The sequence below is a fragment of the Pangasianodon hypophthalmus genome, chromosome 6, assembly GCF_027358585.1.
Source record: "Pangasianodon hypophthalmus isolate fPanHyp1 chromosome 6, fPanHyp1.pri, whole genome shotgun sequence".
Lineage (NCBI taxonomy): Eukaryota > Metazoa > Chordata > Actinopteri > Siluriformes > Pangasiidae > Pangasianodon > Pangasianodon hypophthalmus.
Genome location: NC_069715.1, coordinates 24,538,277 through 24,554,596, shown reverse-complemented (window position 1 = coordinate 24,554,596; position 16,320 = coordinate 24,538,277). Strand labels below are relative to the sequence as shown.

Here is a 16,320-nt window from a genome sequence, read left to right as displayed (position 1 = left end):
CTAGTTCCCCTTTTGGGTCCACTTGAATAGGTATGGAAAAAGTACGTTCACATACAGACAGGTCCTTAAATATGTGGACATTGACAAAGTTATTGTTAATTTGGCTGGTTACTACAGTATATTGGAGTTGAAATTAAATATTGAATATAAGCACAGATGTTCAGCTTTAATTTGAGGATATTTACATCCAACTTGGGTGAAAGAATTACAGCACTTTTAATGTGTTTTTTTTATAAATTCTGTTATTTACAAGATGAACGCTTCTTTTGTCTACTGAACCTCAAAGAAGTATAAAGCAGAGGTGGCACTCCCAGTGGATGATAGTATGGATGAGATGGCATTTGATGATGGTGGTGGTGGTAAATAAGGAGGTAGAGTGGCAAGCATGATTAGATTAAAGAAATCATTTGTAATACATTTCACTTTTCATGTATTGCATCGTGTTCCACATGCTTGTTGCTTGGTTTAAAATATTTTCCTTTTTTTTTTTTTTTGCATGCAAACATCCAATATTTCAGTATTTCCCATTATGGTACAATACTGGCTCAGGCAACAAACTCCACAATCCCTCAAAATTAAAAATATGAAATAGGAAATAAATGCTGATTCTATTTTAATTAAGGGGGGAAAACAGTCCAGTTGCCCAATGGTGCCATAAAGAGTTAAGTGTAGTACACTTACGCAAGTATTTTCCCCCAGTGGAAAAGGAACTATATGTGTGAAAACAAGTCCTTTGTATTCAGTAGGATGTCAGTACCGCAGTTTCTTTACGTGGCATACTGTTTCCACATACTGTTTAGGAGGGTAGTCTGCGGTGCTGCTTTCTGCCCGGATTTGGTTTATTTTGAAGATAAATCACACAAGTGCTCTTTCACTGGTGGATCTGGGCTCATCCTAAAAGCTGTGCAGTTCTCCATCTGTGACAGGAATGAAAACCAGCGGCTATTTCATGATTTTCTACCTGACTTTCTTTGACATCTGGGGTAAGTCAGTTTTCCTCACTAGCACTGATCCGTTTTAAAAAGTGTCCCGAGTCTACCTGCGTGCTGTGTAAAAGCGTTCCGGGTTCAGACCGCCAGCCTGTTTATACAAGCATTCACATGGAAATTACAGTAAACAGACCACGGTTAATCTGTATTACAGCCAACAACGAATAATTAAGCAACAGCTAAAACATTTCACTGCTTTTATTTCGAAATAAAATAAACTGGGCTCTCTTTATGAAAACTTTCAGGTGTGGACGCACGAGCCGGTTCAAAGTTAAACAATTTTTTTTTTCTTCAGTTGGTTTAGCGATCTTTGGTGTCTGTGAATAAAATTGACAACTTTGTATATTCTTTGTATTATCTTAGCCGTTTTTTTGTTGATAGTGGTTTAATAGTGCTTCACAGTTTGTTTATTCATAATTTATATTTGTGTAAAATTATTTTAATCGAATTTAGTCTTAGTTATTTGTCGGTTAATTGCTACTTTCTTTACTGTAGCCGTTAGCATAGTAGTTAACAGTCTTCTAGATAGTTCCCTATAGTTACTTAGGAAGTTAATAGAAGTAGTTAATCTTTTAATAAGTTAAAATGCATACTAATGACTGTGTATTTTTAATTAGTCATTATTTAGAAGTTTATTTACCATTGCTAAATCCCCAAATCTCCCAGGCCGGTAGGGGGCAGAGCAGCACTGTACAAAGAACCACATCCGGTTCCATTGGCGCATGATCTGCTGTTTCTATGGTGACAGCACGCGCCCAGAATTGTTTTTAAAGTTATTTTAAATACAGAAACAGTTTTTAAATCGCAGTCCAGCTTTGTCCTTATTCTTATCACGATTTAATCCATTAGTGCTACAACAAACTATAGGAGCTGTTACAGCTGTTTCTTTAAGGGGACTCAGGTGATTGACTGGCTTTAGGCCAGACAGGTGTGTTTGTGTGTGTGTGTGTGTGTGTTTGTGTGTGTGTGTGTGTGTGTGTTAGCCCAGGCTATCCTACTGTCGATATCAGAATCATCCCACTTTGAATCATTCAAGATAATGAACTGAACAAATGTATAAAAAAAAAAGTGGGGGCCATAGAGAGCAATTAGAATTTATTTTATTTTATTTATTTTAATAATTTTATTATCATTTTTTAATTTAATGTGCTTTAGTTGTAATTGTACCTGATTTGTGAAACTTGCTGTTGGTTGGGATGGTACTAATATGCCATATTGTACAATTTCTTATTTCTCTTCATCGATTAAAAAAAAAAAAGAAAGAAAAGGAAAAGATTTTTGCCAGGGCCAATGTCAGCATGATTTTAACATTAAAATACCCCCAAACAAACAAACAACCACCTCCCCACATTCATTAAATCATATAAATATAAATTATACAAATTCATTAAAATATACTAAATATGCAAAAATTAATCAGTGGCATATCCTATACCAAATGTTTCGAAATTAAGATTAAAGTTAAGATTAAAGTGATAGAATACAAAAAGTAATGTACAACCAAATATGGTAGAAAATTAAAACAAAATAAAAATATAATGCATGATAGTTCAACACTGAATAAAAGAAAACATGAAAAATGAGAACATAGTGCTAACATAAAGGCACAGAAGTGGGCATAAAGTTTAAATTATTAACATCTTGAAAAAGTACTGAGTAAAGTTTTCACGAAACTCTATTTAATTCCAGTTTATTTAAACATCCCAAATGTAGGCACAGAAACCCAATCAAATGGCATTCAAAATCAAGCACTATTTTGACATACTGTTTATCACTGTAGTATATGATTTTGCATAAGGCTTTTGTCAGATCAAAAAATACATGAGATTGTATTTTGGTGTTTTTGATGGAGTTTTTGTAATTTTGCATTTAAGCTGAGGGTGTGTCAGATAGTAAAACTATCACTTTACACATCCATGGAGGCATTTTATTTGTCAAGCCTGGCCTGATTTGAATTGGCCTATAAAATCTGATGTGTGTGTGTGTGTGTGTGTGTGCGGGAAGTGGGGGACTGCCGGGGCTGCAGCTTCCCTAAGTGCCTATGCTGTGCAAAAAAAAAAAAAAGATGTCACACTTTAACCTTCCTATCCTGGAATGGCCTCCCAGCATGGATACACTTTAACTCTGTTTTGTAAGCACTGTACATGAGATAATACATTTGCAAACAGTTTACCTTTTACTTTTTTTCCCCAGATTTATCAGCCTCTCAAAATTCAAGAAATGAGAGCAAAACCCATACTACAGCAACTGGGGTATATGTTACTGCTTGGGAAGGACAAGTGACTCTCTCAACTTCAAACTCATCAAGCCATGAATCCATCACACACACTACACTGTTATTAAGAGCTCCATTTACAACAACAGGGAGTCAAAACACTCCAGTTCCTACATCAGGTATTATCTGTTTACAGCACAGCGCTGTTGAATTCTTGATTCTGATTGGTCAGAAGATGTTAATTAGTTTTCTATAACAGAACACCTTGGACAATAGTTCCAGCTATAATTCACATTATAGATTTATGTTATTGTGCTAGTTTTAATACTTTATCATCATGAAAGAAAATTTTAGGAGTTGTCTAAGAAGTGAGATTGTTTTTAATGAAGATATTTATCATAGTTAATTATTTTTATTTGGACAATAAAATGGTTGAAACATCCCATAAACTGTTCATGTTGTTTATATGTAACTATATGTAAATTTCATATTAGGCACCTTTTATTAAAACTCTTAAAAGGATTTGAAACTGCTGCTGCTGCAATTTGTAATAAACACAAATTATTTCCCAAACTTAAGTACTGTTGCTTTAATTCATTCTGAATCAATCAAGGCAACATATCTTGAAACAAATAATAGAAAGTATGTGTATGTGTCTGTTGTCTTTCCACCATCTCTACTTCCTTTTTCTGTCAATTTTTAAACATCACTGAAATAAAATAAAATAAACACCCTGTTGCACCAATCCGCACAGCTCCGTGTTCGCAGGTCCATGTGGCCAGTTTGCTGGGAGGAATGATGCTGGGCTTCATCGTAACGCTGGCTGTGTGTCTGGGCTACAGGTTAATCTGCTCTCGCCAGCAGGGGCGCTATCGAGCTCTGTGAGTATCATCACTTTACCTGTTTACTAAGCGCCAAGCCCAAGTACATCAGCTTAGATTTACACTAGTTTTTAGTCTTACTGATGTGACTTCTTAGCAATCTGTAATGTTATTTTATGCCTCAGTGTCACTGAGTTCTCACTTCTGATTGGTCAGAAGATGATTAATTTTCTATGACAGCTGCTCTGACAATATTCCCAGCTACAGTGTAGTAGGAGTTATGGTGGAAGCTTCACATAATTTAAGCCTAACAGTGAACAGATTTGCAATGTTTTGCTATTTAATAAAGAAAAAATGGTCATTGCTATGGTGAAACTTTCTGTGAGAAGAACCAGACTGAGGTGATGTGATGCGGCTGAACATGAAGCAGAGTTACTGTTACCACCCAAAAGCTGATTATTTTCCAATAACAGCATCTGTCGAGTGTTTCGTTCCTCTTATAACACAGCAATTTGCCAACGATTCTAATTTTTAATTTATTAAAGAACATGTCATACTTTTATCTGTTTATAGTTACATTTAATGTTGTAGAATGTCCAAAAAAACAAGTTATGGCTTGCATTTTAACAGCTATAAACAGTCATTTCCTCACCGGCCTCTCATTTTTTCTCTCTCTTGAAATTAATAAGGTTTAAAAAAAAAACAAAAAACACACAGCTGGTCATGTTACCTAGAAAATGCAATGCACCATGTCCTCTGTCCTGAAAATTCTCCAGTGGTGGAAAATGGAGCCTGGAGACTCCTTCTATGAATGTTAAATAAATGTCTCCTCACATACCACTTTACCATTTCAACAATCACAAGTCTTTTTTTTTTTTTTTTTAAATTCCATTAATTAGGCTTAGATTATGTGAAGTGTCTGCCATACAAGTCCCTGTAATGAGCTGTTGCTATATAAACAATAACATATTAGAATGAGTGCATTAGTCTAAACTCGTGAGTTGAATTACAGTCTGCACTATTGTCAGAGCTGCTGTTACAGAAAATTAATCAGTGCCTTCTGACCAATCAGATTTGTTGTAACAGGAATGAACTTGTTTCATGAATGTTTCACAACATTTGTTGTAACTATAAATGGATAAAAAAGTTTGATCTGAAATGAAAATGTTAATTGGCAAATTGCTGTGGTATTAGAGGGAAAAAACACTGGGATTTTCCTACAACAGCATTACATACTGACTCTTGAACCCTTGCTTCGCATTTATTAGCATGATATAATAAAATGCTAATATATCATAATACTGATATGGTTATGTGTTTTTATAATATTCAGAGCACACAGTATTCTAATCATGAGCAATTCACCTGCATTACATTAAGAGGAGGTGGCCTGGGTGGGCACACTAGATACAGAGAGCTTTCAGTCATCTATAAACAGAACGTCAGACAAAAAAAAAAAAAAAAGCATGAAGTTATTCTGAAAGATTGGTGCTTCATATCAGTGTGTCCTTGTTTCAATACAGTATCTCGATCATAATGCAAAATCTGATAAAATATTAGACCATGATCAAGATAAGAAAGTTTATTGGCACATGCTTAACAACAAGGCTTTCGATGTTGTAATTAATTCTTGTTTTTATCTTTTAGAGAACAACATGATGCCATCATATAATAGTGGGACTACTGGAGTGTCGGACGGTCATAAAACACTGTTTTATGATGGGAAATGTTCTACTGTACTGTTACATGTCATCGTGAAGTGCCTGTTGCTACAGATACATTTTAGACTTTCTAGATATTAGGTCTCATTGACCTCTCTGAATATCATCAAACATCATCATCACGTACAGACGACAGCAGAAGTGGACTGTTGAAGATTGGAAAAAGACCAGATGATGTTTGTCCAATATTCATCTGTCCAGTGTGGGTAAGGCTGTGCCTGCTATAGCTTCAGATTCCTGTTCTTGGCTGACAGGAGTGAAACTCGATGTGGTCTTCTGCTGTTGTAGCCCATCCGCCTCAAGATTTGGCGTGTTCTTGGTTCCGAGATGCTTTTCTGCTCAGCACGGTTGTAAAGAGTGGTTAACTGAGTTACTGTAGCATTCTGTCAGAGTCTGGCTGTTCTTCTCTACCTCTCTCACCAACAAGGTGTTTCCACCCACGGGACCGTCACTCACTGGATGTTTTATTGTTTTTCACACGACTGTGTAAAGAGTCAAAATCACATGAACATTAACTAACTTGTATGTGCATGATTTTTATTGATTGGTTGATTAGATAATTGCATTAAATATGCAATGTGCTAATACACTGGCTGCTGAGTATGTGTGGATGTCTTCAGGTTTTCTGTGTGTTTTTTTTTTTTTTTGTCGTTGTGTTAAATAATGATTTCACAAACAACCAGTACAACAAAGTATATATTTTTTTTATTACAGGCCCATCCATTTTAAAAGTATTATGCAAAGGGATAGAATGTAACAGAACATAAGGTTCTAAGATACATGCACATAAATCTATGAAAAAAAAAAAAGAAAGAAAAAAAAACAGATCATAATAAATGGATATAAATTCATTCCGTGTGCATTTAGAGATATCTAAATACCAATCCTTTAACTCAAGTGATTAGTACTACCACTACAAAAAAAAAAAAAAAAAAGTTATTATATATTCAGAGTCGCACACTAACTACGCATAAAATCATGTTTAAGTGACACACATTTTAAGCAATGTTCTGTTAAACATGCAATACCAGCACTGTACCAACAATTTATAAAAATGATTTGTTTTTGTTGCATTGCTATCTCCAACACTGTTTATTCCAACTAGTGTCCAACACCATACTTCTGTAAAAATAGATACTATTCTAAACATACTACCTGGGTCTTGTTTTCCACTATTTGTTCAGGTCACAGCGACGAAGTTTGATCACAGGTTTTGATCTTTGTTCACATAAGGCAGGTGCTGATATTCAATTTTCATATCACAATATTTTCTTACATTTTATCATGGTATCTGACATTATGATATTTTTTATTAAATTAGAAATTCTGAATGAGAGACTTTACCTCAGGAGCACAAACGTCCCCAAAAAAATGTTGCCTACTTTGGCAGCTGCCTCGGAAATGGAATGCAAGGGAAGTGGCATTTTGATCGTTTTGCAGTGTTTTGAATATTGATACATCATATGAGCCATTATCAGCACATGCCTTGTTCATGTTGACTCCTGAAGGAATACAAGTACATCAAATAAACTGTTATTTCATTAACAAACCTTTACTTTTAAAAAATAAAATCACATTTAAAGTGTAGGATCATCATCTGAGTAGTGTAGGGGGTAATAATCTTGTAAACATCTTAAGATACACATTGTGTCTCTATATAAAGGATCTACAACAGCATTATCGCTTAACGTCTGTAGTGTTCTATCGCTCTGCAACAATGTAAACGACTGACAACAAGGCTGCTCTTGGTAACTTGCTCATCGAGTATCTAGTATGGGAGATTTGTGACAGTCATCACATATCCACTGACTAATCATCAGCTGGACATTCTCTCATTAGCTTATGCTACATGTATACACACAAAGAATAGGATAAATTATTTTGTTTTTAAAAGAGAAAAAGACTCATTAAACTCTTTGGAAGCCTCGTCAAAAGCAAATAAAAAATCCTGACAAGTTATCGCTGATTGTTTCCATTAAACTCTACAACGCTATCGTTCTTAATCGTGATTACCAAATCGAGTACCAGCTACCCTCCGCTCTAAACCGCAAACCCTCGAGACGTGCTTATTTATCCAGCTTAAAACATAGCAAATCCACCGCTCCAATCACTTCCATGCCAACGGGCGTCCATCCTCTTCCTCAGCTTGTCACTGATAAAAGTTACTCTGACATTCTGCTCCTTGCTTTCGAACGATACTGTCACTGATTAGGCAAAAATACATTAATAATGATTGAAAACCTACATATTAACATACAAAAACAGCTCTCTGAATCTAGCCTGATCATTTCTGCTGATTACTAGGTAATAGTAATAATCAGTTCCATCTATTCTGCGATGATTAAACAGTGGCAGCATGCTGGAAGGCAACCGTGTTAGATAACAAACCAGTTACCATGAGAAAAGAATCTGATCTATCATACATGGAAAAAAAAAAGTCAGTCATAAGACTGAGGCTAGAGTTTAGAAAAATCCAACAAAATGCATTTTTATATAAACTTTAAAAGACATTTTCGATTAATGAAAACTGTAAATAGAAAAGAGCGCGGTCAGAATTGTTCGTAAATATATATAGTGTTAAAAAGTAGTGTTTTAATTGCTGCACTATGAGATCAAACCGAAGGCACTTGTATCGATTACAGTTTGATATGCTGGCACAGCCGAGCAGGGTGATCAGCCTTCCTAAAGCAACAGGTTCAACCCTCAAGATCTCCAGCTCAAGCTCATTGAGATCTCATCATGATCCACACACATGCAAGCAGCCCTCGTGAGTGTTTTTGGTTTGCCAGGCTTGTAGTGAATGAAGGAAAGAGGGAAACGGCAGTTCAGGCCGTGGGCGAGGATGAGGTTGTATACGAGAGTGATGAGGGTTCAACACTTTGTCAAAGCCATACACACGTGTATAAGAGGAGAGGGTGAATAATTGTCTGTTCATGGGCCAGCCTTGAGGATGCAGACATGAAAAAAAAAAGGTGATGGGAGGGGAAAAGAAATAAAAGAAATTAAATCTGCTTGTAAAACCAGTTCGGCCAAGTGCGGTTTATATATTACAGGCAAAAGCCCCCAATGAAACCAGTCCAACCGTGATTAATGCTTAATGTGAGTGGGAAAAAAAAATGCAATCAAAGTCTAAGAGAGTGAAATGTCTCTTTAAAAACCACCAAAAAAAAAAAAAAAAACTCAAAGCATCTACACATCCTTCACAGATTGGCCTAGGCAGCAGTTCAGTGTGAAGATAGCGGAGGCGGAGTGCGTGTTAAAGCTGATCTATAGCCAGGTCAGGAAGCTCTCTTTGTCGATCTTGGTCGCAGCCAGCACAGACTCCATGTCGTTCAGGATGTCGGAGCTCAGCGCCTCCTGCAGGCTCGGCATCAGCTCCTCGCCTTCCACTGCCATGCTCTCGCCCTCCAGGGTGCCCAAGTCCACATCAGTGCCTGGGATTTCATCCAGGTAGTTTGGGAAACGGCTTGGCTGGGTCGCCAAGGACGCAGGGCCGAGGGAATCGCCTGAAGGTGGAAGAGGACAAGGGACGGGGTTGAGAAATGGTCACTTTCCTAAAGTGTTTTACAATGTACCACATTTACCAGAATGTAAGACAATTTTTTTGTCCCCTAGCAGGTGTTGCGACCTATGGTGCGTTCAAATAGCACTTGTGAAGTTGTGTGTCAGGAAACCCAAAAACTTGCTGGCCAAGTGGTTAATCACCAAATAACTGTTGCTAGACAACTGGGAAATATGGATGCCAAGCATAAGGTATCTCAAGACATACGTCTGTTACGGAATGCTGCTGGAGAATGTCTGTAGTAATTATGATCGATTTGCACGGGATAAACAATCTCTTCATAATTCAGAGATGAGCATGTCTTCATGATGAACGAATGGTCAACAGTCACACACAAGTCATTTTAATACACACTGATTGTGACCAATATTGTAAGCACTTGTAATAATGTTGATCATTAGTAAGTCACATGAAAAAAACATGTATATACGCTACGTAAGTATGCAACATACTTAAAAACCCTTTGGGACCATTGCTTCTCTGACAAGTCCTTTTAAATGTCTATATTTTATTGTTCTGCATTTTAACTCGATACTTGGTTTCATTTTGGTTTCAGCAGCAGATGAAAGAAAAGCATGAAAAAGTGCAAAACCTCTTTTCCCACAGGATATTATACAATCTTTATGTCAATTCTGACAGGGTTATTACTGCTGGTCATTTTATAGAATGCAACATACAGTGTCATCTTTCCAGATGTGTATATGTGCAGTCTGTAAAATATTACCCACATAACAGATTCAGACAGGACAAAAATCCCAGAGATACTCCGGTAATAATTACATTGCCCCACCACCCTGTGTAAAACTAATCCAATCTGATTAGGGCTTTAGCCAGCTAAAGTCTTTCATACAGACACTGCAAAAGCCACAGTGATGACAGAACAAAACAAACACATCAGGAATATCAATATTTCTCTCAGATGTGTTAGTAAATGAGTGATAAAAGACTCCTTATGACTAAAATTACACTAGAATTACACTTAGCATTGACTGCTAACTGAACAGTTACATGAGAACTGTTATAAATAGTTAAAAAAAAAAAAAAACAACCAAAGACAACAACAAAAACTAAAACAGCTCCAAGTGATGAATATATTATTTTAAATAAAATGTCAGAAATGTTAACATATGACTGACACATTGAAACAATTTAATTGTATATTAAGCATTCATAATTTAGGGGTTGGGGTGTTAGAGGATTTTTAAAGCATCATACTTGTCTCCATCTCATCTACGCTGTTCAGGAAGTCGTCTGGAGTGCGCGGGACACTGTAGCTGCTCATGCTCAGGCCACTGTCTGTGCTCTCATCTCTGGAGTGATATGTTCCGCTGAGGAGAGAGAGAAAGAGACAAACAACAATTAACTCACCATATCTCCCTGCCTCTAGCATCTGTAATTAACAATGTATATAAATATAAATGACCAAACACGGACTGTTCATTAATAATTAATAGATTTTTTTTTTAACCAGACGACTGAAGTTTGACACACCACCCTATTCTGTATGCCCGGATGACTGCCCTTATACCATTATAAGCAAGTTTCAGGCAAGTAAAACAAAACAATTGTTTGGGATAATTGCATATATGCTACAAATGTAGTTAAGAGACAAGGTCTGAAAACATCAGACCTACATCAGAAACAATTATATATAATTATACATAATTTCGATCACACCCACAGCAGCATAAATTTGAATTCTTAAAGCAAGAGAAGAATCAGGAAAATGCAGTTTACAGCACTGAAATTAAAGCTGTAAAAGTGGTGTTTGGAGTGAGCTTAGGAATCACACCTCTCCATAAACAGAGGCCAGTGTGCAGGGGTACAGTGTGAGAGCAAATACAGCAGGCTTACACTAATGAAGAGAGTGAGATATGTGTGTGTGTGTGTGTGTGTGTGTGTGTGTGTAGTGGATGAGTGTGGAGTGATGAATGGGGTCTTTGTGAGTACCAATGTGTGTGTGAGGGGGAGATGGCCTGTCTAAAGCTGAGACCACATGTTCTCACGGGCAGCTCTGCCTGTTCACAAGCTCTTTCTTTCTCTCTTTCTTTCTCCCTCTCTCTCTCTCTCCCACACACACAAACACACACACACACACACACAGACACAAGACTCACAGACACAGACAGATACGCAGACAGAAACAGAAGACTGAAAGACAGGCAAAGACTCACGGAGGATGCACAGAGAGACACAGACTGACACACAGACACAAACAGGAAATGCACAGACACACACAGACACACAGGAGATGCAAAGAGAGACACAAAGACACAAACAGGAGGCACACAGACACATAAACAGGAGGCATACATACAGACACACTGACAGACAGACACAGAGACACAAAAAGGAGATGCACAGACACAGACACACACACACACACACACAGAGACAGACACAGCCATACGCGCACACACACACACACACACACACACACACACACACAGATACATACATACAGACATACACTCACACAGACAGATGTGCGCACACACACACACACAGACAAATGTGCGCACACACACGCACACACAGGTTTTACTATAGCTAAATAATGCCAAGGACCAAGTACAAAATCTTCTCATAATTACTGTATTCTCAAAAATGGGCTAAAAATTGACAAATATGTATGGATATGTATGGACGTGTTCCCCTGAACCATAACCACTCTTTTAAAAGTTGCATATTTGTTTGAAACACTTTTTTTTTTTCCTAAGCAGTTCATCGCACGTTACAATTAGGTACACGAGTACAATTATCAAGTGTGTTTGTCGCGATTAGCATCATTATTTGGTCCTCAAAATGCTTGGGCATGGCCATGAGCAGTGTTGGCTGATGGGTTAAGTCTCTGGGTTACTGATCGGAAGGTTGGAGGTTTCAGCCTGAGCACTGTCAAGCTGCTGCTGTTGGGCACTTGAGCAAGGCCCTTAACCCCATCTGCTCCAGGGGCACTGTATCATGGCTGACCCTGCGCACTGACCCCAGCTTCCTAGCAAGCTGGGATATACGAAAAACTGCATTTCATTGGTTCTGTACTCGTACTCTGCACAATAACAATATGACTGTAACTTAGTCTTAATGAGCATGAACATTCATGGAGAGTTTCTCTTAATGGCCACTGGATGGTGCACTTCTGTTATTTGTTGTGATAGTCTGCCTAGTCATACAGGAACTGACTCATTTTGTTAAATCTGTAGCTCTATGCTGGATTAACCACTGATGAGAAGTGTCTTGAATAGAAGAAGTTCCAGAGAATGATCAAATTATATTATTATAAAATATACAGTGCCTTTGATATTCTATGATTATTCCCACCTGTTCACAAAACTGTAAGAGGAAATGGAAAAGTATGTCATTCAAAGTTACGTTACGTCTATTGCAGATCCTTGATAGCCACGAATGACGAGCAGCTATGAAGACGTTCATGGCTAAACCAGCCTCACGTGTCTGCTTTCATGCTCACCTGTTGAGGAAGGGGTCTGAGCTGTTGGTGGTCATGCTGCGACCGTCCTGTCCCATGCTAGGGGACGACACCGGGTTCTGAGTGCCACTGTCCTGCTCCATGCTGGTGGGCAGCTGGTTCCTCAAAGCCAGCTCCTACACACACACACACACAATGATTAAGATGACAAGACCAAATAAACACTATTTCATACCAGCCAGATGCACCTCCTTGTTAAATGTGAACAAATGTGTATTTGTTACCAAAAATTGGGCTACACCTTCAACAAAGCCATTTTTTCTTTAAAATTCTGTAAATATGAAAAACGATACATCCATATTATATCCAACAGTTTAATTTAATAGACAGTTTCTGATCTTTAAAGCTTGATGATTTAATGTAATTAAAACTTGTTACTAAATCAAAGCTACAAGCTCTGCTGATCTGCTATCTCATTCAAGGAGGAAAAAAAAAGATCGCCTTTTGTTCTGTTAGCGAACAAACAATACTGGTTTTACTGTAGCAGGCATGTAGACGCAGAACGGCGTAAAAAGCAAAACAAAACAAAAAAAAAACAAAGCAAGCTTCACCCACAAGTCTTTCCTCCAGCCGTTTCCTCTATTACCCTGCTGAATGATATTGTGATGCCCATCCCAGGCGACGTGTCACAAGCTACAGATCTGGTTCTCATTTGTCAAGAGATTGTGAAAGTCACTTTCTGTAAGCGTCCTCTGTGATTTTATGGCCTCGGCCCAACTGGGTGGTTAACTGCACGCTGCTAAGGTGTGGGTTTATTGCGTGTCATTAAGTGTAGGGTAGGGCACAGGGTCACATCCTTCTTTTTTTTTTATGGCACACTTCCTATGAATGAAGAAATGTGAACGTGAATGACAAACGGGCTGAATAATAAATCAGAGATACAGAAAATGAAGAGAGTTTTGTCAGTTTGACTCGTTTTACAAGAAAGTCTTGAATAATGCATTTGTGATAAAGTCACGTGTTTTATCGAGTGCAACATCTCATGCTGTGTTTGACAGCATCGGGCTTGGTCTGACTTCATTAGCGATCTGCTTCGGGCTGAAGAGCTCGGTTTGTTTAGTTTGTGTGTGTGATGTTCACAGAGCTGAGTCAACACTCTGTTTACATTCCAAAGCTGCCCCCCTTCAACTCTCCCGGCTCCGAGCTCCTCGTCCCCGTCTGCCCCCCTATCCTACCAAGTCTCCTCCTCTTCTTCCGATCCCTGACCCCTCTCAGTCACCCCCAACACACACACACACAAACACTCGTCACTCCACACGAGAGACTTACAGACAGGACGGACACCCACACACACACACCCCAGACCAAAGAGGAGCACTTGTTTTTATCAACACAGTGCTGATCGCTATAAGAACAGCCGAGGATTTAGAGTGTGTGAGATGACCAACTCTCATATAGAAATTCACAAAGCCTCAACCATGACAAGGTTTAAATTGAAAGTTTTATAACAAGTGCAATAGCTACTCTGAAACATCCATTTAATACATTTCAAAGTATTATGTTTTAACCAAGCTATTTTTGGCACTGCACCAGATAGAAAATGCATTTTTAGGCTATTTCTTTGTTAAGGTCAATGTTTTCTTTACTGTCTACTCAGTTACTAATTGTAAAGATACATGTAAATGTATAAAAATAGGAATGCACATTTATCCTGTAATTCCTTTTTTCCCCATTTGAAACTTTCAGAGCATGCATTTTGAGTGATGCAGAGTATGAAATGCAGAATACCACCAACATGGCCAAAAGTTCCAAAACATAAAAATGACAAATGCAAAGCCTTGTGTGGCCTAACAACAGGGTGGAGCTACTGCATCAAGCTACACTTAAATACAAATTGTTAAAAAAAAATCTCAGTTTGCATTGCGGATTCAGGAGCAGTAAGAATATTCAGGCGACGGAATAATAATAAAACAAAGCGAAATTAAATTGCAAACGTTAGCAAATAAGAAATTGCAGACCACAAAGTAACAACCTGGTCAGCAGACGGGCAACGTGCATGCACGTGTTGACGCTGTGACGTCAGCATTTTCAAAAATGTAGATGTTTTTCCTGCTCACACAAAAAGAGTGAAAGTGGAATTAAAATTGCTCCACCATTGAGAGTGTTTTTGAAAAGCCTTGTTTCCGGTAACATGAACGGGAGAAGACAATGCTGAGAAAAAAATATTCTAAAAAATATGCGTATTATAATTGGATGGAGCCTCATATTTTTATTCTGCCTTCTTAGGGTAAAATGTGTGTATCCTCGTGCGCACACCGAGCTGAGGCTTCTAGTGAGCTGTGTTTTGAAATATTTAACACTGGATTGTACAGCTGTGGATGGAAGCTGACAACTGTGATTAGTCTCTCTTCCGTCTTGCTCAACTGCACTGCGACTTCAAAGGACTGAAGCTCCACCCAGACGTCTCCTATTGGCGGATGCATGGTGCATCAGAATATTTTGTGAATAGTTGAACTCAACCCCTAACAACGATGAAGTGTAATTTGCTTCGCAGTGCATTAGTGCGTGCTCTAATTCTTTTTCAACTCATTCTTCTAAATCATTGGCAACAGGTGTGTTTTTAATGGAGACCAAAATGCTCAGGTGAACTCTTGACTCATGTTCAATTTGGTGTTGAAGGTGTGTGTCTCGGACCTGTGGTCTCGGGCGGAGCAGCTCCTGGTGTTTAAGTCTCAGTCTCTCTTTCTCCAGCTGCAGCTGCTGCAGTCTCATCTGGTTGTTCCCTCCCATGACGGCTGGGTTCTGGGGGCTGGAGGGGAGCTGGGTGCCCTGCTTTACTGGAGCACTCTGGGTAATTCGCTGCTGGTTCAGAGCTAAACACAGGAAGACATAAAAAAGAAGAGATTTGCACTCCTGTTTTCTCCTGTATTTCACACCAATAATTATACATCTAAACCTACACCTTGTCTTATAATTCCTTCAATTACTGTAATTATTACTGTAGCTACACCTAAACCAACCCCTAACCTTAACCTCAGTAACCAAAAGGAAACTTTCTGGAACTTTTAGTTTTTAAAAATATAATTTACCATTATTTATATATATATATATATATATATATATATATATATATATATATATATATATATATATATATATATATATATAAATAATGGTAAATTATATTATATATAATTTATATATATATATATATAAAGCAGTTTGACTCATGGGGACCAGCTAAATGTCCTGACAAGGTCAAAACTGTCAGATATTCCTATCCTTGTGAGACCATTGTGGTATTAATAATTTTCTGTAAAATGAACAGCCTTCAGATACACACAAGTCTTTTCTTTGACCCAAATAATCTGTGATTTAAATCAAAAGCTTCCAAAAATGCACCTAGAGATAGTTCTCATTATATAGCTAACATGGCGGTTGTTGATATACATACTAATCACAGATTTAAGTAAGATCATGTTGTAAATGTCTGCAGTCAGTGGATCTGCAGGAATGGGTGTGTGTGCAGGTGCTCATTAACAATTGGTCGGGATGTAAACACTGGTAACCACTTTAATACATGTGAAT

General features: G+C 37.9%; 2 protein-coding genes across 3 annotated transcripts in view; one reads left to right on the top strand and one right to left on the bottom strand.

Moving 5' to 3' along the window:
* The first annotated feature begins 648 nt into the window (after positions 1-648).
* On the top strand, positions 649-6,367 carry tmem123 (transmembrane protein 123). 2 transcript variants are annotated; one of them, XM_034305056.2, is made up of 4 exons: positions 649-983; positions 3,183-3,383; positions 3,973-4,085; positions 5,673-6,367. In XM_034305056.2, exons 1-4 carry the CDS (start codon positions 929-931, stop codon positions 5,682-5,684), a joined length of 381 nt encoding a protein of 126 aa, XP_034160947.2. In that variant the 5' UTR covers positions 649-928; the 3' UTR covers positions 5,685-6,367. The 2 variants fall into 2 exon arrangements, with proteins under 2 accessions (XP_034160947.2, XP_026770135.3); XM_026914334.3 differs by having other exon boundaries at positions 3,959-4,085.
* A 62-nt stretch (positions 6,368-6,429) lies between these two features.
* The window catches only part of yap1 (Yes1 associated transcriptional regulator), a 35,308-nt gene continuing 25,417 nt past the window's right edge, over positions 6,430-16,320 (bottom strand). The window contains exons 5-8 of the mRNA XM_026914057.3: positions 15,427-15,605; positions 12,775-12,908; positions 10,524-10,636; positions 6,430-9,252 (exon numbers count right to left, since the gene is read on the bottom strand). Of these exons, the coding sequence (XP_026769858.1) occupies positions 9,014-9,252; positions 10,524-10,636; positions 12,775-12,908; positions 15,427-15,605 (665 nt within the window). The 3' untranslated portion in view covers positions 6,430-9,013. The remainder of the gene's footprint in view (positions 9,253-10,523; positions 10,637-12,774; positions 12,909-15,426; positions 15,606-16,320) is intronic.

Excerpts from the sequence above, each read along its gene's own strand:
- tmem123 (XM_026914334.3), top strand. The coding sequence starts at position 929 with ATGAAAACCAGCGGCTATTTCATGATTTTCTACCTGACTTTCTTTGAC. Across the intron at positions 984-3,182 it reads GACTTTCTTTGACATCTGGG|ATTTATCAGCCTCTCAAAAT; the intron begins GTAAGTCAGTTT and ends TTTTTTCCCCAG. Across the intron at positions 4,086-5,672 it reads CAGGGGCGCTATCGAGCTCT|AGAACAACATGATGCCATCA; the intron begins GTGAGTATCATC and ends TTTATCTTTTAG.